The sequence below is a fragment of the Ceratosolen solmsi genome, unplaced genomic scaffold, assembly GCF_000503995.2.
Source record: "Ceratosolen solmsi marchali unplaced genomic scaffold, CerSol_1.0 scaffold28, whole genome shotgun sequence".
In the NCBI taxonomy this organism is placed as follows: domain Eukaryota; kingdom Metazoa; phylum Arthropoda; class Insecta; order Hymenoptera; family Agaonidae; genus Ceratosolen; species Ceratosolen solmsi.
Genome location: NW_011948429.1, coordinates 4,101,375 through 4,127,490, shown reverse-complemented (window position 1 = coordinate 4,127,490; position 26,116 = coordinate 4,101,375). Strand labels below are relative to the sequence as shown.

The 26,116-nt window shown below is 24.8% G+C and overlaps 1 protein-coding gene across 1 annotated transcript in view; it reads left to right on the top strand.

Annotated features, from left to right (window-relative positions):
• Dh31-R (Diuretic hormone 31 Receptor) overlaps positions 1-26,116 on the top strand; it is a 266,269-nt gene that overhangs the window by 103,086 nt on the left and 137,067 nt on the right. The window contains exon 3 of the mRNA XM_011501585.1: positions 24,587-24,707. Coding sequence (XP_011499887.1) covers positions 24,587-24,707 — 121 coding nt within the window. The remainder of the gene's footprint in view (positions 1-24,586; positions 24,708-26,116) is intronic.

Sequence of the window (26,116 nt, the reverse complement as noted above, 5' to 3'; positions counted from 1 at the left end):
CATACATAAGCTTGACACACTTGTTAAGAAGTAATACTTTGCTTGGATTGCTTTGCGCCCTTTAATATTTATGCTCACGATTGCAAATGTGCCTACATACATACTCGCGAGTACTCGGATTTATATGTGCAAAGTAGCGTATGAAAGTACAAGGAATTTTTCAATTGTATTTTTATATGGCGTTTCCTGGACCCAAAAGGATGTGTGTGAGAAGAAAAATTAGTTCAATAAAAACTAATAGATACTCATTTTTAAACGCGTAAAAAATTCTTATTATACAATTTAGTTTTATAATATTGTTATTTATAATATTGTTATAATATTGTTATAATTATAATATTATATATAATATATTATATAATGTTATTATTATTGATCTAATAAACATACACTTGTTTTACAATGTATTGTAGTTTGATGTTTAAACTAAAAATAATACATTTTATAAATTATAATATGCATTTTATAAAAGTTAAAATATTCTTTACGAATAAGTGCCTCGTTTTTAATACTTCGCGAAAAAATTTGTACTCGAAAACTAATATTTCCTCAACATTATAACAGTTATTTTTTTTACATTATTTGAAGATATCAACTAATTCATTAAATAATTTTACATTAGAAATTGTACGACTATATTTATTATATTAACAATTATCGTTTATGCACTACTTATATTGCTGTTTTTATAAATACTTAATGTATAAAGAAAGAAAAAAAGGTAATTGAATACAGTGAATATAGTCGCAGTAATGAAATATATAAAACTGATTCGATAAATTAGGAAGCAGGACGATAGCTTTCCTTCGGTATGTTGATAGATGTTACCAGAATGTATTTAATTTATTTTAGCCTACATCGTCGATCAAATAACAAAACTCTTACTCGATGATTGTCTGAAGAATAATTGCAGACAAACTGTGAAAGCCCCGATGAGTAGACAAATGGATTCTTATATTTTGTCTGTAAGCCCCGATTACTCCTGAAAAATCTGCCTGAGCTTATGAATTTCCTTGTTATCCTCCCTAAGCTCGTAGATTATTACCCTCCGCGTCAAACCCCTGGGGACTTAATCTAGTGCGGGCATACCCGGCGATATCTGTCGCCCTACGTCATTAAATCGAAAGTGCAGAAACAATTCTTTGATCGGGAAGTAACGAAGCGTGAAATATCCCCTGCCACTGAGCTTACATATCCCTGCATATGATTATTAAGAACAATGAAGGATACGCGTTGGTATTGCTGGAATTTTTACGAATTCATGTAAAATTTAGCGTCGATTATATTTTTTGCGTGAACGAATCGATTAGTATTAATGCAATCTGTCGTCCAATGAAGTGCTGATTCTTAAATTAGCATTATATTGTTGGCTAATCGAGCCAATTTTTACCACTATTAAACATACTTCCGTTATTAACTTGAATATATATTAGAGCCTCGCAGCTTCGTATTTACCTAACTAACGAGATAATTTCTCATGTGGAGCCGATTCCTATATTAACAATGAGTTTCTGTCATTACATCTTTCATTGAAAAATTACAGAATATTATGTTAAGAAGTACATTTTTAAAAGATTTATTTCAGCATCGATAGTTTCGAATTAACAATTTCTGGACAAGAAAGTCAAAAGGACAAAGACATTTAAGCAGGATAAGTATATTTACGAAATTCATTACCAGCTTATTGATTAAGAATTTTTGTTAAAAATAACAATTTACTTTCATTAATTTTAATATTAATACAACTTTGACATAAATATAAATAACTTCATGAATTACTATATTTATGTATAAATAAATATAAGCTCGTGCAGTGGATACAATTTTTATAGAATAAAAAATAATATACTTTGATGAAAAATAAAAAAACAAAGGGAACGAAAATTTTGTATTGAATTATATCCTCTGAAATCCAATATTTAGAATAACTTTCTGTTTAAATAACCGACATCCTAAATTCGACAAAATTGATTTATGGAGAGTAAATTCAAAAAAATAAATAATAATTTCTATGTACATACATGAAATTCATAGTTAAGAAAAAAAAAATAGATATTTTGATATATTACGAATAAATAATTTTATTAAAATTTCAATTAATTTATTTTTGAAAATATATTGATCCGATTATTAGATGAAAAAATATTATATATTATAAATAGTAAGATAATTAAACAATAAAATAACATAAATAGTATTATTAATTTATATAAATTACTATTTATTCAATTAAATAAATCGATTATTTAAAATTGTATCTTTAACCCGACAATTTATTCAATTTCTTTTTTTTTTTTGTTTTCAAATGTAATTACTACGTTAAATTAAATGTTCTTTTAATGAAATAAATATCTAACGACGTTTATTCCAATAGGATTTCACTATGCGTGTGCATAAACTTCCCTGATAATGATAAAAGAAAATGCGAGATTTCGATGTTTACTGTTAGAGTCTTAAACAATGAACAAATTACAGTTCTATTTGTTCTCTGTCGAAATATAATGCAGTGACGTCTAAAGAAAATGTTGCGCTTAATAGATATAAAAAAGTAAATGACAGAACACAAGGAATAAATGCTAAATACGAATAAAGAAGTCAAAACGAATAAGAATAAGATCAAAGAAATCAGCAAGGTAATTAAAATTTTATATAAAATTATTGCTTATTGTATAAACATATTGCTCGTATGTTAACATTTGACGAAATGACTAAAATAGGATTCATTATTTAATAAATAATTCGTTCTATGACGATGGTAAATTACTACATACCTAGACAATAGACAATAGACAATAGACAAAATTATTAATTATTATTTTAATATTTAAAGTGTGAATTTTTGTTACGTTTATTGAATACTTAATTTTAAAATAATAATTATTAACTTAAAAAAAAAAAAAAACTGATTTATTATATTTCTCGTGTTTATTATTTACATAATTTTTTAATATAATATTATGGAAAACCCACGAATTTCTAATAAAAATGTAAAAAATTTCTTTAACATTTTCAAGTGAAATTATTGACATGTTTTTATAATATTTGCATTCAATAAATATCCATGTCTAATTAATCAATTATTGAACTATCTTATAAAATATGTAAATTAATTATTACGTATTAATTAATCTGGCACGGTTTTTATATTTTGGTCATTTGGGGTATACAATGACTTGTACGGTATTAGAAATAATCTAGGAAGTAATATATTTATAATATAGTATTTGTTATAATATTTTCGAAATTTATTATATATAGCGGAGTTTTCATTGTTTATATGATGAGCGATTGACAGCTTTTACTAGCCTAATTAATAGTTGCAAATAAAGTACTATATTCTACGAAATCAGATACATTTTCTTTGGAAATTGTGATGAGCATTTATTATTAGAATAAAATATAACATTATTGTTTTGCTACACGTTGTTGTATCATCGTAAAGATATTTCAAATGAAAAAAATTTCCTCAAATTTATTTTTAATTATGATAGATTGATAATAGTTTTTCTTTTTCAATAAAAAATTTAATCGTTTAATACAATTTCATAAATTTTTAATGTATTGAAATTCTTTGAAAACATACATCTTTAAAGACATTATAATTTGATTTGTTTTTTATATTTTATATAAATAGCATTGAAATAATAAAATCCAAGTATATTTAACATAGAAGGATTAAATAAAAGAGACAAGTCAATTATATAAAATGAGACATAGTATAATGAAATTTATATAATGTAATAATATACTGTAATAATAGACAAACAAAGTTGGTTTGCCGCTTCATCCAGACCATATTATTTTACAAATGAGCATTCATTAAATAACAGTAATTTATAAAATATAATAAAATATAATGTCATAAAGAAACTAAGAAAATAAATTTTGAAATTAATATAAAACGTATTGTGTTGAAATGACATGATTTGTGTGTGCGTGTGTGTTCAATAAATAGAGAGAACGCTAAATGGATTATGGATTTGAATTTTAAGAAATTTAAAAATTATTTTTACATTAATGCTGATTTAAAATTTCTATATTACATAAACTTAACCTAACCCTATAATTTTCATATTTAATATTTCGCAAAAAATTCAAAACATTTTATTTCTTTTCGAGAAAAAGTTTTTAATAGATTTCATATCAATTTAGCATTAGTTTTAATTAATTTTTAATTTTAGCAACTTAATGCAAATGATTTATTATTTATATTGGGGAAAATAGATAGAAATTACGGAAAAAAATTAATGAATATAGCAAAAATAATCGAATGTAAAAGAGTGTGGTTTCGGATAAATGAGCTCAAATGGCAGGAATAGAGAGACAGAGAGAGAGAGAGAGAGGGAGAGGGAGAGAGAGAGAGAGAGAGAGAGAGAGAGAGAAGACTGAGTAAGGGGAGATAATGGAAAAAAAATGTACATTACTATTTACAAAACTGTTGATTGCGGTTTGATTTATCTCTATCGCGACTCACTAAAATACCCCTAAAAAACTCTTTTCAACTTTATATGAAATAAACTGTATCATCTTTAATCTTTATACTGCAATAACAGATCATTATAATTCAAGAAGCAATTTCAGAATGTCGTGCATCAGTTTTCATTATATATTCGATTTTATTGTTTATTTATTTCGTTAAAAATATTCTGAATTTTTGTATTTATAATTATATTCAAAGGTGTAAAAAAAGATTGTCTAGTGGAAATGGTTGATAGATTTTCAAAGAATATTCAAAATTTGAAATAAAATGCTCTACGTTAATAGTATTGGAAACTATATTTCATTTCCATTGGAAAAATAAAAATTTTCAAAACAATATGAATTGCCAAATTATTGCATAAAGTTATTTCATAAAAAATAATAGAAATTATGTTTGTATTTTCATTTATTATACTAATAGTTTATTAAACGTGTAGTTGTAATATGCAGTCCTTGAAGCATAATAACATAATTTTTATGATTAATATGTTATTCGGTATTAAAATATTATTTATGAAGCTATTTTTTATAATGCTCCATTTAAAGTATCTTTGAATTAATTTAAAATTTATAAGATTTTGTATATTAAAGATCATAGAAATTTCAATGTCACATAAATTCAAATTGAACGTTGACTATTAAATTGCAATGCAAAGAAATTAAAAATTACTATTTCTCATTAAATAAATATTTTTTCTTTTTTATGTTTCAAAATATAGGTAACAAAGTCAAATATATGAAATTTTTGTGAAACGTATGTTTCGATTACGCAGTAATTTTACATTTTATTTTTAATATTTTTTGCAACTAAAAGGCCTTTTATTCGAAAAGTTTTTTAAGTTTGTATAAAAAATCAAAATCTAAATAAATGAGATGACATATGCTTGAGTTTTCTATTATATATTTTTATTCGCTGTGTCGATTGATTTTCATAATTTGAATGTCCTTTTTCATTTCTGTTTCTGCATAAGTGAGCATGCACACAAGATCGAATAGATTGAAACTTTCTTTCATCGTCGTAAGGAATTATTAGAGGAAGAATGTCATCAAATTGAGATCTTCAGGAGTAATATTAAAGATGTAATAATTATGAAATAATATAAATGTTGGAAGCTGGATCGAGAAGTGGTGGAGTAAGTAGAGTAATAGACAAATTCGTAGGAAAGCACAGGTGATGATTACATGCCATTGGGGTGAGGATTATTTAAGCTAAAAACGGCACCGCGTGCAAGGGCGGTAGAGAAAATTGCATTGGAAATTTAATTTTCGTTTATTTAGAGATTGTATATTGTATAAAATCGTACATGTAATAAATAAATTTAGCGAAACATGTCGATTTATATATTTATATATTATTAGTAATTTGAATATTATGAGGAATAAATTTAACTAATGTAAAAAAAAGAAGGTTAAATATACGTGTGTGTGTGTGTGCGCGCGCGTGAGCGTGTGTGTGCCTGTGTATATATACATGGATATTAATTTCTTATAAAATCCCTAGTGTTCTTCATATCACATTAGCGTTCACTTGGCAATTAAATTATTAGACAAAGTGCAACGTTAAAGTCTACTTAGTCTTTGTCTGTACTACGGCTTAACAAATTTGTGATTTAATATCAGTGAGTGTTTGCATGCGATTGTGGAGATAAGTATTCGTCGTTCTAATTTCCGCTCGCGTCAAAAATGCACAAGATTTCCTTCTCAGCGAAGTTAGCGATAGTCTTCTCTCTCTCTCTCTCTCTCTCTCTCTCTCTCTTTACTCTGTCTCGATAGCTTCACAAAATCACTGCTACGTGAATCGGAAGGTGCGAGTTCGGTCGTATCGCGGCATCACACGTGAGTTCTTCGTCAATTTATGTACTTTGGTTGCTCGTGTGCTAATCCTGTGTAAGCTATACCACATTTACTCCCAACGCTACGCATACGTTAGTATCCTGTGTACTTACCGTTCCCCGAATTTACCGCAGATACCGCTCCTTGCGACTATCTCATATATCCTATCCTCGAGATACCGTATATTACATTATACGCAACTCTAAGAATTTTTGTCATGCTCGAGTCATTGTTACAGCTATTATCAATTTACCTTCGTTGCCAAATCAATTCTTAAGAAGCGTAGAAAGAATTGTCGAATGAAGTCTTCCGAGGATTCAACTTGACTGGACACGACGAGATTGAGTACTGACCACCGAGTAGACTGCATTATGGGCGCATTGGAAAATGATGATCAGCCTGTCCGATTGCATGGGATATGGTGGTAGAACAATATGATCATTTTCGAGATGATATAAACGTTCGTTACATAGAGAAATGTGGCTTATGGCTCTTATTAACGTAAAGTGATGTATTATTTAATATTATTTTATAATGATATAAGGAAGGCCAACTGACCATTGGCCTGCGATACTTCCTAATGGTCATCATTGGCTAAGATAGCATTTCGTAAATCGCCCATTGTTACTTTCAGTGGATGTATGGACAACCAACTGATGCGACTCCATGTCACTTTCGTATTTAAAGGAACGATAAGTTTGGAGAGAGAAAATATTGCCGTGGCATCTTTATAAGTCATTGAGTTTATTGAGGGGAATAGGATCGCGTAGTCCCTGAATGAAATTTAAAGAAAAAATTTAAAATACGATTATCGTAACATGAAAAGTGTGCGTTCAACTTTTCATGTAACTATGTAACACGTTTGCTCGATTGCCTTTAGCGATGATATATTATATGACTTTAATTAAATTATCGTCATTTAAGATAATCCCAGCAAAATAATATTCCCGCAACAACGTATGCAAGGCCTGGCAAAAGCCGAAATATGTGCGCTATAACGGAATTATTAGACAAATGCCTCTTGTACGGCGTTACACTCTCCTTTCTCTTACCCTTAGCATCTCCTAGCACACGTGCTTTTATCCTCAATTTGTCCTCGACTCTTGAATGAAGTGTAGCTCGTCCTATTTCCCAACTGCGATGAAAAGAATAAGAGGCCAAAATCCTTATAAACGCCGTCATTTTCATCTTATCATCGCGTGCAAAGGCCCACAATCCCTCCTACTTTCAGGATTCTTTACTTTCATAATGGGCTGTCGACAAAGCTTGGTCACATACTTCAATTTTTCTCGTTCTTTCTACACTTTTTCTATACATTCTATCGTAACAATCGCAGGTGAATTATTTTTGACAGCCAAGTACATTCGCAAGCCAATGGCATTCGTATTTTGTGTGTCTTCTCGTCTTTTAAACGCCACACACGATTTCTCAATCTTCGCCACTGTTAATTTGATACCGTGTGAAACATTATATGTTCGATTTTTAAAATTTTTTATCAACTTAATATTATTGCAGATGCGTAGCTAATTTATTGTCATTTCCATTTATCCATCGTGCGCTTGAAAAAATACGCTTGCAGTTTCTAATATATTAGAAACACTTCTTCATATATACTTGTTTTTTTTTTTTTTTTTTTTTTTTTTTTTTTTTTTATACGAATGGATTGTTAATGCATCTCTACTTTGAACGATTTAATATACAATTTTAATTATTTATCAGTCTGCTAATGTTCACGATCAAGGGTAAATATTAATATATGATGTAAAAATAAAACTCAATAAGTAGCACGTGTTTTATTATGTATGTTTTTAAATTGTTAATAAACAGTACATTGTACATTCCAATATTTTCTTTACAATTAAAGTATTTGTAAAGTTTTTATCAAGTAAATATTAAGTAATTCATAATAAAACTATGCGCAAATAAAATTCCAGCTTATAAATATTAGCTTGGCTGTTAAGGCTAACGCTCATAAATATTTTAAACAATTGACATTGACGCAACAGAGACGATTCTAAACACTTTAAAATTATCTTTAGCGTTCAGTATATTATTCATCTTTCACTTTTTTAGTCCAAGTGCGTGTAGAAAATTTCTATTTCCACTCTCGACTGTCGAATGATCGAGAGGATGACCTGCGAATGAGAGCCTCGTAAAAACAGAAATTGAGCTCGATTTTAATTTCCGTAGTCGATTTAAAATTTATATATAAATATATAAATATATATATATATGAATGTTAACGAAAAATAGATTACGAAATAAATACTATTAATAAATGAAGATGAGTCTTGGTCAACGTTTCATCACCGTTTAGTCTGTGTTAGTAAGTATTGTAGAATTATCATAGACATCGGACTATAAGACAACATTGTGTTTTGGATTAAATTTTTTAAGTTTTGGTAGTAAATGAAATGCAAAGAAATCGTTTGTGTTTCTAAGAGTTTGTAGAGTTGTAGACTGAGTGACGATTGATCGAAAAAATTTCAGTCTAGATTTAGAAAAAAGAAAAAAAAAGTAATACAATTACTTGTTAAATATTGAATACTGAAATACTTACTTGAATATATTTTATTAATATTAATATTGACTTTTAAGAAATATTTTATGCATTAGCAAACATTTGAATAAATACAGTCGTTCTATGGTTTTCATTCATTTTAAAATGAAATTCAATTTTTCCATATTTCTATTGCTTTAGAAACTTTTTTTTCTACAGAAAGTTTTTTTCGCATCATATATAATTTCATAAAGAATAAACCTGTTGATACTTTGAAAATTTTAATTTTACTTTGAAGAGTTAAGAACAGAATATTTATTTTACTGGCAAGCATTTCATTCTTAACAGGACATAAGATTTTCAATATAGCAAAATAATATTTTTAGAATATTAAGAATTAATATATTTTAAGAAAACATATTCTTTTGTTGTAATTACTTAAATACATAAATTAAACTGTTATAATTATTAATTTAAAATTATTTACATATATATATATATATATATACACACAAACATATATATATATATATATATATTATAGTAATTTTAAAATAGTCAAATATTTTCATTAATAATTACTCTAGATATAATTCTATTAAAAGAAACTATAAGATTCGTTTAAAATTCTAGAAAAGCAACATCCAACAATTTATTATAAAAAATGAAAGATAATATTTCTTTATTAAATATTCATAGTACGTGAATAAATAAAAATTCTATGAAATTTAACAAAAAAAAAAAAAAAAAATATTTTATGCATTGTCATTGATGAGTCATCAGCATTTTTAAAAAAGAACATTTTTTTTAATATAAATCATTTGTTACGTCCATTATTGGCGTACACGGAAATATTAACAAATTTAAAATATATTTTGTAATCGAATTATTAGTTCTCAATTTAATCGATAAATTAATAATACATAATACGTAAGTTATAAATAAAAGATCGATACTTTTTGGAGCATGAAATGTACTAAAATATTTTATTCATAAAAACTTATTTGATCAACTGTCTCAGTTCAATGATTCAATGATGATTTGGAAATTTTTACTTAATCAAAACTGCTATGAACTTACTAATCAATAAATAATTTTATTTCATTTAATTCTAATTTAAATTTCATAAGCTACGAATGCAAAATTCTTCTTATTATATAATATTTTACAATAAGCAAATTTAATTTTTCCCTTATACTTTAAATAATTTATTAATTTTTAAAACTATTAACAATTATAATAATATTTCTTATCTTAATTTGTTGATAAAATATTTTATATTTGATTATTATCGTGTGCATATATATATATCATTTCAATAGATTAAATGTTGAGTATGAAGGGAATTTTTGGTTTATTTGTTGTGTTAATACTAAGCAACACTATACCCACTATATGACAAATTACATACATTTCATTAAAATAAAGTATTCTTCAGTACACGATATCTAGATAATATGAAGCATCTTCACTTCTTTCTTTTCTCATTTTTAATTATTTTAAATATAGATTCACGCCACTGATAAAACTTTTCTTTAAAATTATCCAATAGATATAATAGCTGCGCACATAATCTTTTAAAACAAATGAATTGAATAGTTATTTATATATTCCATTTTTCCTTTCAACTTTTGCCTTGAGAGAAATAACTCTATAGATTTAAGTTTACCCAAGCTAGGAATCCATATTCTCGTATCCATGAAGCTTACAGTCATAAAATGAAATTCCTCTCCAGTTATTACAAATTTATTTTATTTTTACTTTTGAACACTTTAGGACTCTATGATATCACTCATACGTTAGTAATGCACCGATAATAAATTATACGACATCAATTAACTGTCCGTCCTTATACTGATGAATGATGAACATAAAAGTACAATGTAAAATCAAAAATAAAATAAAATACAACATAAAAATACAACTGAGAAGATCATTCGTAACGTATATATTCACATATTAAAAAACTTAATTATTCATCTAATTAAGTACACGTAAAAATAATAAAATCTCGTTAGCATACAAAATTATACACTCTTTTTTCCATTTTTTTTTAATGCGCTGCAAAAATGTTTTATATATTAATTATTCATGATACGCTAAGTATATGGTAAATTAAGTAATACATACACTCTGTTAAAAAATTTAAATAAAAGAAGTGTGTAATACTGATTACTACGATAAATCATAATTATTATGCAACTACAATATAGAATATAATTGTATAATTAGTATAGAATTTCTATTAAATTTATGTTACAATATTCATTATTTTATATCTGAATCATAACAAATGAATATATTTCAAAACACTAAATAACTTTGAAATATTGAGTAACTTGATCATATTGGATGCAAATTCATATAATTTGAATAAATTGAATGAATAAATATTTTCATATCAATAAATTTAATATATTAGGTTTAATTATGTTTTACTCTCTATATATATATATATATATATATATATATATATATATATATATATATATATATATTTAAACCGACATTTAAACTGTGATATCGAAACATTTTTCAATATATTCAATTATTAAACATTCAATATATAAAAATTTTATCTTACAGATTTAAAACGTAAAAACGGTATTATAATTCTAACTGTGCTTATCCTAAGTATATTAAATATTTTTACAAACAATTTTTACCTACATAGGTTCTTATTATACAAACAATTATTTAACAATAATTCAAAAATTATAGATAATAAAAAATATATATATACTTTCATTTTCTTTTACATACTACACGTATAAATTGTATATGAGAGAACCATAAAGTTTTTCATTCTTCCAAGTACATCCCATCTGAAGTTGATATCGATTTATAAAAATACTTCCTTCAATTTCAGTTCACATATTATGGTATGATTTGAATTCACAATAATTCTGTCTCTTTGTTCCTGTAAATTATATATTCTCATTGAGTTATATATTCACAGAACAAAACAATGTCAAAATATTAAAAATTTCTGAATATTACAATACGGGGTAATTAAAAACTTTCTTTCTATTTATAGCGAATAGCATAGTTAAAGTTAACAAATAAATAAATATTGGGTTGTTATTATAATCCATAGCAAAAAAAGTTCTAATAATAGTGGAAACACGAAAAATAATTGAATTTTATTAAAAATAAAAAGTAATACATTGAACGGTAAGATTTTCATTTAAATTAAAATTGTCGTTTATAAGTAATTTTTTAGATTTAAATAAATAAACTTTTGTTATTAATTAATAATTTCTTTCTCGATTTAATTTCTCTATTTAATGGATACATCTAAAATTTGCTTCCTGAAATCACAATTTTATATTAATTCCCATTTTTACATAAGTTATTAATTACTGTTTAAAACACTATCAAACCAATTGAATAAAAATATCATCTTGTCTGGCCCTATTTTATAACGAGAAATCCTTACGTTTAATAAAATATTAATTTTTATTACCAGGATATTTTTTCACTATTTTTATTTTACAGATTATTGTTATTTTTAGAAATTTTACACTTCATTTAATACATATATTATATATTTTTTAGAAATTTTTAAAAATTTATCTTTAAAGTTTTGAAAATTAGTTTCCCTGAATTCTTTTGATACTATATACTGACATATATATATATATATATATATATATTTTTTTTTTCAATTCTGACTTATTACATATTAATATTTCAAATATATTGAAATTCTAAAACTATACTCTCAAATTAAATTTTCCCTTTTAAAATATTTTACGACATGCTGATTTCAATGATATTTTCATATTATTTTTCATATTTGTCGGCTTATCACTATTATTATGGTATAATTTAAACTCCTTATTTCTAAAAAATTAGAAAACTTTATAAACATATTTGTATACCTGTATATTGACGAATATTTATAGATTTCTTATGAAATACATTAGAATTTATAATATACAAACAATAGTAAATTTATAAAAATAATTAACATTATTTGTATTCATTGCTTCATTTGTACGTTTCCTGCATATATTTTGTTATTCAACATAAACTTATATTATTTTATAATATAGTTAGTTTATTTATTTTAAATTTAATGTTCTTTAAATATACTGTGTAATAATTGTTTTGAAAAACTATAAGTTACATGAAATATCACAGAAATGAGAAGAAAAACATTGTTAATTCTAAGATATTAATAATTACGTGTAATTTTTATTTTCTTTATTATATATTTCAATGATTGAAAAATTTTTTTGTGAAGGATATCGAATGATTATAAAGATTAAAAAATGGTTTTTAATAATAAATGGCTTTCAATATTATAAATGAATGTTTTTCAATTAATTTTAATGTCTATTGGATGGATAGAAAATTTTAATATTTTCATTATTAATAAAAATCATACATATAGAATCTTAATTGACACAAATAATTTTTATTTGTAATTACCAGCGTAATTACCAACCTTCATATGGTTTGACTATTTAAGACCGTAGATCGTTATTTTTGCACCACATATAAACAGATGGACTTATTTAAATAACTAAGAACTTTTATGTGTTAATTTAGATATTATGAAATTAAATATAGGATGAAATTAAAAATGATAAAATAAATCATTGATTTTCTTTTATATTAATGGATTTATTAATATTGAAATATCATAGTAATCACAGTAATTATTTAAATTGTATTATAAATATAATATTGCATTAAATGAAATAATTAAATAATAATAAAAATGAAAATAACTAATTAGCTTAAAATATAGATATTGCCAGGCAGGAAAATTATATCATGAACGAACTTAAATAGTATAATAAGATCATTCGATACTAAACTACAAAAACATTAAAAGGGTATAGATAAGTCAAATAATTAATTTTTAAAATTTGTATAATTCACTTACACGAATATTACAAATAATTTTTGTATAAATTAAATAAAGTTCATTGCAAACGTTTTTATACAATATTTCAGGGATCAGATAACTAATTAAATTTATAATTAATAATAAAATTATTTGGAACCCCTTTTTTTAATCATTGAAAATATTAAAATCACTATTAAAAGGAAATATTATTTACTTACAAGTATATTGAACATTCATGATTATTTAATAATAAATTATTAATCATGGAGTAGAATGTATAAACGTTAAAAATATTTGTAATTAATTATTTTGAGAAATTACATTTAAATATAAAAACAGTGCTTGTAAATGTTAACGAATGATATATGATGGGATATTGAATATTATATTTTATATTAAATATTATATTTTAAATATAGCAAATATTAAAAAATTTCTTAAATAATTATAAATAGTTTATATGTTCAAATATAACGTAAAAAAAGTTGGTAATAAATCAATTTTTAGAATATTTTACAAAATCAACGATTTCGCCATAGGCACAAACAAAACTGCTATCGTATTATGTTACTTTATAACATTATATTATTTATTTGATATTTCGACAAACAGATTACATAAATATTTTCATTATTATTATTATTCATACTGTTTAAAATTATATGAAATTTCACTTTTCGTTTGAATTTTATTTGTATTGTTAGATATTATTAGGCTTCACATAATGCTAATATTAATTAAACAATGCCACGTAAATGATAAAATCGGCAAATTTATATATTTATTCTGATAACCTTTTATAATCATAAATACAATATACATGAAGATATGGGAGAATTATTAATAAAAAAATTAACGAAAAATCAAAAAAATTTGGCTATCAAGAATGTTTTTTAAATTTAGAATAAATATTTATATTATATAAATATTTAAATTTAGAATTAAATATAAATAATACATTTTTTTATGTGTATTATTTAATAGAGAATAAAGGTTTGTAAAGGTTTATAATAGTTAATATAATGATATATAATATATTACAGAATTGCAATAAAAATTGTATGTGTAAAGTGAAAATTATTTATTTATTAAAAAGGATTATTTCTCTCGAAGTTTCAATTTATTGTATATTTATTTAAATAAAATTAACTCAGTAAAATTTTCTTTATTATTAATTATTTCATTTGAAATAAATATGCCATTTAATATATCGCAATGAAAATATAATCAAAAGCAATAATTAATCATAAATATAACTATATAAAATAATTAATATCTGTATATGGAAATAATATATCAGTGGAATGTAATTTATTCTTACATGATTTCAAGCCCATAAAAGGATAATATTTAATAAATAATTGAAAAATTCCGAAGTATGTTTACGTAAAAGTAAATAGGTAAGTATTCGATTCAAGAAAAATCCATTCGATTTCTATATGAAAATTAAAAAGAGACGATACTTTGTTGATTTAATTATAATCAGAAAGAATCCATTGTATTATCACTTTTATTTTAATGAGAAGATGTGGTTGGGAATTATTTCAGTGATTAATTTTTAAGTGAAGCGCTCTGTTTATTTGAAACGCTGTAATCAATCCGCAACGTTCTATTTTCAGTGCCAAATAAAGCTATATTTATACAAATTAATATTTTATTATATTATTTTGCTATTTAAATTTATTTATTTAAAATTATATCACTTTGAAAGTATGTTTGTTTCCTATATTAAAAATAGCTACTAAATTAGTATCAATTATTAGCTCTGATAAATATCAATTAACAATAACATTAAATAGATTTTTCAGAACGGCTTGTCTGTGATTAATATACATTATATGTTTTATATATAAAATTTATAATTAATAATAAAAATGCACCAATACATTTTTTGATATAAATTTAAGAGTTAATTATATTCTTTGTATAGAAGCAATTTTAATAAAATAAGTATTTCATTTCATATTTACAATTATGAAATATGAAGTATTGAAATTATGTGAAAATCAAATCAAATCAATTTTATATATACTTGCATATAATATACGTTGATGATATTATAATGATGATAATAATTGTTGATAATAATTGATTATATTGATACGTTGATATATTATAAACGTTGATGATAATATACGTATATAATGAAGTAATTGAATAGCAAGTTTTTTGAATAACAATTATTTTTCAATATTATACGGTTCCATTTTTCTTATAGATATATTAATTATCTAGGATCGATATAATTTTTTTATAAACTGAATCGTAAACATCTTTAATGAGGTTAATACTATTTTCGTTTGAATGAACTATTCAACTAACCGCATTAACAATACTGATTAAACGAACGTCATTAATTTAATAAGACAATATAGTAATTTTACTTAATATAGCCATAGTATTATTTATATAAAAAAAAATTAAAAAAATAAAAAAAAATAAAAAAGTGCGTTTGAATTTCTTAGGGTAAGTAAAAATTATATTTGATTATTTAATTAAACGATATGTAATTAGTTTATAAATGCATAGTAATAAAATTTAACGAATTTTATAAAACATTCTGTTTTATAAACAAAAAAAAAAAAATAAGAAAAAAAAAAACATAAAACAAGCTTCATTCTTGTTATGTAAGAAAAATTATTTATTAGAAAATAATCTGGAAAATTTTGAATAATTTATATTTCCATAATGGAAATGCAAACAAAGGTCATGAAAAATGTGTAATACGCCAAATGATAATCGTAGTTAAAACACATATAATTGCTCTTAAACGCTAATGATTAAACTGTAAAAATATTAGCGCATCAACATTTATTTCAACTGACTCTGAAAATGTTTATCTCAATTCGAGTCTAGAGTTGTAAAAAAACAAAAACAAAAACAAAAACAAAAACAAAATAAAAAGAAAAAGAAAAAGCAGAAAATGATATGCATTGGACAGTTATACGATAACAATGGAATTGAGTTTATTAATACGACAGGAATTTTAGTATCTGTTACATGGGAGGAGGATAGTAGATAGCGATAGCACGCGCAGTAGCATTTCATGTAAATTGGGAAGCACTCGGAGGCCTTTGATATCTCATTGTGCAATGCCACGTGATACAATCTCAAACACGTGAATATTTCGCTGTTTTGGCCTTCTATCTCTGCCCCGTTTCTGTGACAGAAAGGCTAATTCGGCTGGAGTCAGAGACGAGGAAGGGGATATCAGCACTGCCGATCGGATTTTCTGCTTTGAGATGCTTTATCATTCGGCGGTGCAGTTTTAGATTCAGCAGCGTGTCACTTGCATTTAACGTGATGCATTTATCTGCGCTGCTCGCGATCGACTCTTTAATGGCACGTGATTGACTGTGATTCACTCGGTTGCGCATAAACGCAGCAGCACGTGGCAATACTTATAATTCTCTCCCTATGTACAATAAAGCGTCGCGTAAATGCGTTTCTTACGGTGTCGCAATTTTATATAAACTCACGGCATTGTAATGAAATACGCTCATTGTAATGAATGATATTGTCCGCACACTGAAATAGATTATAAACTTCTTGATTAACAAAAATCTCAATTATACAAAGAAATTTTTTATTTTGTGTGGTTACTTGCATTTCTCACTACGATTTCTTGGAATAAAACGAATGCGATATATTCTTCAATTTAACGTTAAAATAATATTTCAGTATCCATAGTATTTTTGCCGTACGCTAATTCGATAAAGAAATTGGTATGAATGTGTGTGTGTGTGTGTGTGTGTGTGTGTGTGTGTGTGTATTTAATGCCGAAAAATCTTGGTGCTAATTTGAAAATGAAAAAAATTTGTATGTAAAATTTATAAATTAATTATTTATTAGACAAAATTAATATTGCATATATAGTAATTGAAAATAAGGTATGAAAAATCTAGAAATTCGAACGAATTATATTTTCATTTAGTTTTTACGACATAAACCATTATTCGAAAATTATATTTTATAAAATTATTCTACGTAAGTAATTATTAATAATTTAACAGAGAACGGGATAGCAAATTTTTTAAATACTGTACATTTCTCAATTTGCTCAATCCCCTTCAGACCTAAATGAATTTAAAAGGTGCTAATTTAAAAGCATCAAAGAAGCCGAATTAATTATCATTAAATGAATCGCAGATTACTCCTACACTCAAAATAGGTTCTTCCAATTGATTAATTAATTTGCTGATTGACTGCACTTGTAGCTTTCCTTTACCAAGTATATTATTTTCTTTTCTCGCCCTCGCGCCTTTCTACATTTCACAGTTTCGCACATTTCACAGTTTTTATTTATTTACTGTAATTATAGATCATACACTCTCGTAATTCTTTTAGATTTATCGGACTGAAATTTAAATTTATATGTCAATAAATAAATCTAACATCATCATGTTAGGTATAATTTTATTTTTACCCTAATATAAATATTCAGTTCAATACTACTCGTCATTTTCTTTTTCTTTTTCTTTTTCTTTTTCAAAAGTACGATAAATTTTTTATTCTTAATAATTATTGATTTTGAGGGAGCAATTTATTATAATTATATTATTTCGATTGACATGTGCTAATGTGTCGAATTATTGATGATATTTTTGTTAAATTACACCCTAAATTTACATTAAAAAGTTTACTTTTAACATTCTTTTAAGTTTTATAAAAATTACAAAATCTTAAGGTATTTCAAGTGTTATTATTAAAATTCGTTAAATAAATGTATGTCAAATGAATGTATGCGAAGCATGTATTTCATTATCATTTAATAGATAGCACATTATAATTTAAATAAAATGAAATCAAACGAAATCAATTGAAATAAAATGAAATAAAATGAAATGCGTGACACTAAAATATGTAATCAATTATTGGAATCATGTATTGCACAAAAAAAAAAAGGATATGGGAAAAAATATTGTAAAATAATAGCATCGATGCTTTATTCTAGACAAATATAAATGTTGAGAAAAAAATGAATGAATATATCGATTTTATCGAAATAAACCTGCAAAATCTAACTCATTATTAATTAATGTATTTATTATATTTACTGCAAATATTTATTCAAATATTCATTTGAAGTGAAGTTTTTAAAGAGCTTTTATATTTGAAATAAAAAAAATACACTTTGAATAAAACATTTTAACTTTATAATTTTAAATTGTTATTTTATATGCAAGGAAAACGTGATAAGCTATAAAAATGTTGCAATATCGGTGAAAGTATGAATAAAATAGGCGATGGAGAAATTTTCTCTTAAATTTTAATTTAATATCCTAGATTATATGAAAGTTTTATTTTACCTTGGAATTATTAAACACTATAAAAACAAAATATTTATCTATCCATCATATAGTTTTTTTAATTTGAATCATTATTAATATTAATAGATTTTAAATGTCTATAAATTTATTGGCTTGACGAACTATGGATAATCGTACACTACAATAAAAGTATTCATATATATATATATATATATATAATTTTAATAAGTTGATGTAAATTGTAATTAGATAAACATAGACATTCGCAAGAACTTGAAATGTACGATATCGTCATATTTGAAATATTAATTAAAATCACGATGCATAACGAAATATAAATTATTAACAAGATTCTATTTTAAGCAATCAAACCGTAATAGGTACCTAACATCGTTAACAAAAAAAAAACAAAAAAAAAAAACAAAAACAAAAAAAAACAAAAAAAAAAACAAAAAAAAAACAAAAAAAAACAAAAGTAAAGAAAAGTATGACAAGTATCATAGAACTTCATTGTATAAAAAGCACAACGGCTTTATTGAAATGAATTAGAAAAACATAGGTTTGCTTGTTTGCAAGAAAAAAGAGATGATAGAAATTATTAATATAGAAAACAGTTATGCATATTATTATTAGCATAAGATTATTTTATTGACTTGTGACGAGCGAATGGCTAATGATTATTTAATTAGTTTTTCACTGATTTAATATGTGTCACATAACTTGCAATATTTTCCAATAATGAGTTCATTCATTTTTACTTTTATTTTATACGCACAATGTGTCCAATAAAGAAAAATTGCACAATTAAAAAAATGTTAAAATTTTTAATGTTACGAATATTTAGCAGTATTTTTTGTATTGCAAGATTTTCAAAATTTTACATTCTATCAGTCATTAAAATAATATAATATGCTTAATTAACTTTGACATATTCATTATGACAAAAAATATTTTATAATGTTAAAAATACAAAAACTTATAATATGCAATATGAATTGAAAAATGTGAAATTTAAGGTTTGCATGTAAATAAGTAGAATATTTTATTGATTAGTATATTATTGTAAAATATTATATATATATACGAATTATTTACTCTACGAGAAACAAAAATTTAATTTAAAATACTCGTGTAAAATTATCCTGAATAGTTGTGTATACGTGTAAAAGACGGAATTATATGTGTGATAGAATATAGTTTTGAATTCAGCGTAGGTTTACTTAACAGCAAATACATATAACGACAATACGTGTCTATGATATTAGTTTTTTTCTCTCAAAATCTGTTCATATTTGTTTGTGTAATATGGTTGATTGTTTAAACATTGTTAAATATATAAATACATATTTTTATCAAATAAAAAGAAAAAAAATTGTTTATCAACAGTTTTAGACTAACTTAAATTTGCCTTAATGTCAAAATGGCCACGAGTAAATTATTTTAATTTTATATACTATTTTATATTTTTTAATGAATTTTATTGAAATAAATATCGTATATATTATATTGGAGAGTCTTTTTATATGAAAAGACGCAATGAATTATGATTGATTTTTAAATAAAACAATGTATATTAAAATCTTGTAAAACCATTATATGAACCTGTGAAATTTGATGAAAAAAGAAAGTAGCCGCGTTAAGAAATCCTCAGAATTCATGATTGAGAATTCATGAGGTGTGCATGCATTGTTAAAAATGACATGTGCATGCCCGGCATAAAAGGATATTTAATATCCTTGACCTCCCCATCCTTTGCAATATTGAACACATCCCTGCGAGAGTGAACTTACCTTTCAATAATCCTCATCTCCAGGGACGAGTCGGAAGATATTAAACGAATAGTCCCCTACGACTTGCCGGCAAATCGCGTAAGTGCTAATATCGTAAAGTAGTCGTTCCGATCTCACTTTACTACTAAATCTTACTTTTTTCTGTAGTTGGAATGGATTATAGCTTTATTTTTCTCCTACTTCTTTGGATAATTTAATCGAAAAATTGTAAAATATCAAATCTGGACTTTGAAAATAATTTATTCGCTGTGATAAAATTTTACGTCAGATCTGCAAAATTTTGGTAATTAATAAAACGATATTTTGTCGGCTTATTTTACTTATGGCCTATTGATAATTGTTTTTATAGGTAAACGATGCTCGATGATCGCCAGGTGAACCAAATAGCTGAGTTAAACTTGAAAGAAATGCAGCATTTTCATTCATAGTAGACAATTTTTTATCGAATGTTATACCATAAATATGATTTTATTTCGACTAAATTCCTTATTAAATCGACAAATAATGCAGTAAATCGTTTTATAACTCAATATGATCTATAAATCCACATAGATCGCCTGAAATTCTTATCTAAAATTTCATTAAAAAAATAACTTTAAATTTCGAGTCAGCGGACATATCGAATGATTTATAATATAATATAAAGTAGAATAGCTTGAACAATTTTTCGCAAAAAAAAAAAAAGAAAAAAAAAATTCTAAATTAATAAATAGAAATAAAACTTAATGGACAAAAAGTATTAAAAATCTTTAAGCTATAAATTACATAAATTGAAAAACTATGACGATAAATCAGAATAATACATTTGGAAAAAATTATAATACAGTTCACTTCAACGTTATATCTTCAAGGAAATTTTGCCTTATCCTTCTGTTTACCATTCTTCTTACTCAACGCAAAAATAGCAAGTACATCCTCCACCTCCTAGACATTTGCGATTTATTTTTGCCGTTACTTCTTCTCCCTCTTCCCGTTCACGTCTCCGAGCTTATTGCGTATCCTCCCTTACATATTTGCAAGGGCAAATCGAAGGTCGAGAAAATGGCAGGACGAAAAATTGAAAAATTGAAAAAGTCCCGCACGTCCTCGCGGTCTATCCTGAAATAGCTTACGACTGTCCTGTATATTCGCAAGAAATCTTAGATGAACGATACAACTGTGTGCCAACACGGATTTCTCGTAGTTCGGAAGGAACATAAAAAGTTCGCCCAACGGATAATGAAGAGAAAGGGCGAAAATAAGTGAGTGTAAGAGAAAATATATAGCCGAAACGAAGCTTTTTTACGTAGCTTTGTATTTATTATATGTTGCAAGCAATGAAGATTTTTTTATTTCATTATACAATAAATTCATGTTTGGCTGTCCCTAAAACCTGGACATTTGCTTCTCGTACTTTCATCGATATGCTGATGTTATAACTTTTGATTTCTAAAACACTTTTTCTATTCTATTATGTTTATTTTAGTATTTTTAATATTTAGTTTTATTCTAAATAGTTTTTTTTTTTTTTTTTTTTTTTTTTTTTTTTTTTATATCTATTAACAGGTTAACAGTAATATTATTTTAACTAATGTCATGAATTATATAAATTATAGTTTCACCATTTACACTGAACACAGTATACATTTATTTATATCAATTTCAGAAGCACTACATTTGAAAATTAAATACTAATGGCATCACAAATAATATAAAATGTACTGTACTCTTATGATATGTATTATAATTTTTTGTTGAATTGTTTTTTGTATTTTATTTTTTCTCGTTTGTTTTGTATAATAATTATCATGTACTTTATGTACATTTACTTTATACGTACTTATATATTATTTATTTTAATTGTCAGCTAAAACATTAGTTGTAATATTGAAGACGCGTAAAGAAAATTAATTATATGGTTTCCTCCTCAAATTCCATGAATTTTTATTAATGATGGCATGACAATTTCGAAGATCTAATTTAATAATGCAAAATTACGACTCAAATATTTAACATTATATATGTTACAGTTATTAGCCACCAATGGCTACTTTAATCGAATAACAGGTTAACACTGAGGTAAGAAAATAAGAAAACATGGCTGTTGAAACGTTTTACTTAGATTATCCGTCGTACTTCTTACAAGATATTTTTCTAACGCGAAAATAATAAGCGTGACTTGCGAATCTCATGTAATTGGTTCAAGATCATAAGGAGCACATGGAAGCTATAAAGAAAACGAGACCAAAATCAATATTCGTCATTTGTTATTTATAAAATTAAAAAAAAAAAATACCTATGTTTAAAGGTTTATTATATTGTAATTGAATAATAAATGCATTTATTTATTTATTTTTTTTTTTTTTTGTTTTACACGAAACCTAATATACAATAAAGAAACAAATACAAATTTTCTTAACTGGTCAATTTCTCTATTCGTCATCTTCTAATTATAAAGATGAAGGATCATTTATGCATTAATGAAAGATGGATTGCCTTAAAGATTGTTAATGCCTCAAATATTTTACTTTCCTTTTAGCAATCACATCTTTTCTCTATCGAATCACATCTATCCGATTCAATTTATTTAAAGAAAGATTTTTCATGTATTTACAAATCGTCACATACATATTGCAAATACAATTATCATATTTAAAACTTAATAGCGAATAAGTCCTCTAACAGAGATACGATGAATACAAGATAACAAGATCTTTACAAAAACATTCACTTTCTAAATAAACTTAACCTTTATGTTTTATATTATAAAAAAAAAAAAAAAAAAAAAAAAAAAAAAAAAAAACACCAGGAAATTATTGTGTTTTCTATCTATTTGTTATATTAGTTTAAACAACGAAAATATAAAAATTACAAATTGATTATAAACAATTATCATAAAAGATTTAATAAATTTTATTCCATTTAATTTTTTTTTATTCTATCTTTGAGATATGCGATTTAGATAACAATGAAAAGTTAATTTAATTTCATAGTTCAACGATGATATTGATTGATCCTATTTTATTACAAATGATATAAATATTGATAATAACATTGATATTTAAAAAAGAAGCAGTTCCACGTTTCTAATCTAAATTACATAAAACATAAATTTTTACAAAATGTAAAAAATAATTTTCATAAGGTTAAAAATAAGGCTATCTATGTATAAATTTTAATGTAATTGAGTTGCATTAAATAAAAAGGTTAAATAAAATCATTTTAACTATTTCAATTAAATTTCAGGATTTTGAAATTTTTAAATATTCTTTCTTCAAAGCGGGAATTCCAATTCCAGTAGCGAAATATAATATAATTATTCGAAATTTTTTAAATTTTTATATCAATTTTTATAGTAAAATATTATTTAATTATTTTAAAGTTTCATGGTACATTTCATAGAAAATATTCATTTCCATCGAAATTTTACTCTCTATTAAAAATTTAATAATACAACTGCGACAAATGTAATAAAAATCTAAATAATAGAATTTCAAAGAACTTCCATAACTTTGTACGGTAAAATTGCTAATATTGACACTGAAAATTCTTAAAACAATCGACAGTTGGATTCAATGTAAATTAGGCTTATTATATTTGCACATTATATAATGAAAAAAGAAAAATATAAAAATCTCCTGTAAGCTTGCAATAAAATAATACACGAATATAAAAACTGTTACAATTTACATAAAGGAGAATAAAATAGTTTTGCATAATGTAGAGATGTCATTTGAAAATACATGCATTAAGCACAAAAACAAACAGTAAACAATGATTCGCCGCCGCCGCCGCCGCCCCCCTCCCCGCCCCGGCCAAAAATAAACCTTGCGACAGTATTCTCGAATGCTATTCTTTCTTGTTCTGTCCATAGATGCCAGGAAATACGACGATGGCAGGAAGTACCTTGCAAGAGGATGAACTGCGACTGATTAAATTGGAGCGCCAGAAGGAGTGCCTGAAGCAATTGTCCGTCAACGCCAGTCTGCCACCAGGTTAGTCGCACACGACAATTTTATCTTATTAGACTCGGCACTCGCTAATACATTTTTGCTATTTTCGATAATCCACTCTCTGTAGCTTCGTCATTTTCTACTGCACTGTCTTAAATCCAAAGCCTAAATATTAATTGCTGTAAGTGGAAGTTGAAAAAATTTGTCCATATTTATCGATTTCATACAAAAGTTTCGGGTGCATGCGAATGTGTCCCGCTAAGATTTCCGACCTTCCCTAATGATAATCTTTAATTGTTAATTAAAAATTAAAAATTTAGAAATTTTATTTATTATTCCGTAACGGTCTCAACAAATTATTCGACAATGCAGTTATATCAATAATAGACTATTTTATGTAGATGAAAGTATAGAGAAGAAGAAAGGTATGCGTCTTTTATCTTATTGTATGCAATTAAGGATTTTCTTTATTATGTTAATACATTGAGTTCTTTAACAGTTTCTATTGTCAAGGAAAATTTTATCTGAAAAGAAATTCAATTTTAACAGATTATTACTCAAATGTGCTTTTAATCGACTGAATAAAAAATTTGTATTATTTGCTTCGATAATTTAAATACAAGTATAAGTGAAAAATTCATTTACTTGAATTCTTCTCAATGACGGTTTAAAATATATATACTCTTTAATTTTAAATGAACAAAACAAAAGGGCAGGGGCGAGGAGGGGAGGGGGGGGATCTTTAATATAACTAGACAAATACAAAATAAACAGGGATTTTTTGTTTATAAAACTGAACAATTAATGATGAAAAATATATACAAATTATTATATAATAAATGTAAGATAATAATGATTAATAGATAATATAGATTAATTATAATGAAATATGATAATAAGTAGATAAATTTTAAAAAATATTTTATGCTAAATGAAAAATATAACTTCGATTTAATGAAATACATTTAACCGATTTGTAATACACGAAATTGATGTATAATTTCTTAATCAAAATGTAAAAAAAAAAAAAAATTTTTTTATTATATAACATATAAATGCAACAGAGTTATATTTATACTAAATGGCTTATACAAAGTTTTCAATAACAATTGAGTTATATGAATAACTCCAAAGATATTCATACAATAGCTTTCAACTAAATAATGATTTATTTACTTTATAAATTTTCAAGCCTTTACAAGAGCCACCTGGAATTATGACTATTTTACGATAAAGTGTATGCATCTAGAAAATTTTCCAAATCTGTCGGTAGAGAAAATATGTTATTGTATTGTTAATATAAAAAATTATCATAGGTTGAATAAAATATAGAAAGAATAATCTAGAAATATATATCTTAATTAATTATCTATTTTTTTTTTATTTTTTCATTACAATTTATACTTAAAAAATAAATTAATTTCATTACATAAGTTTTGTGTGTGTGTTTT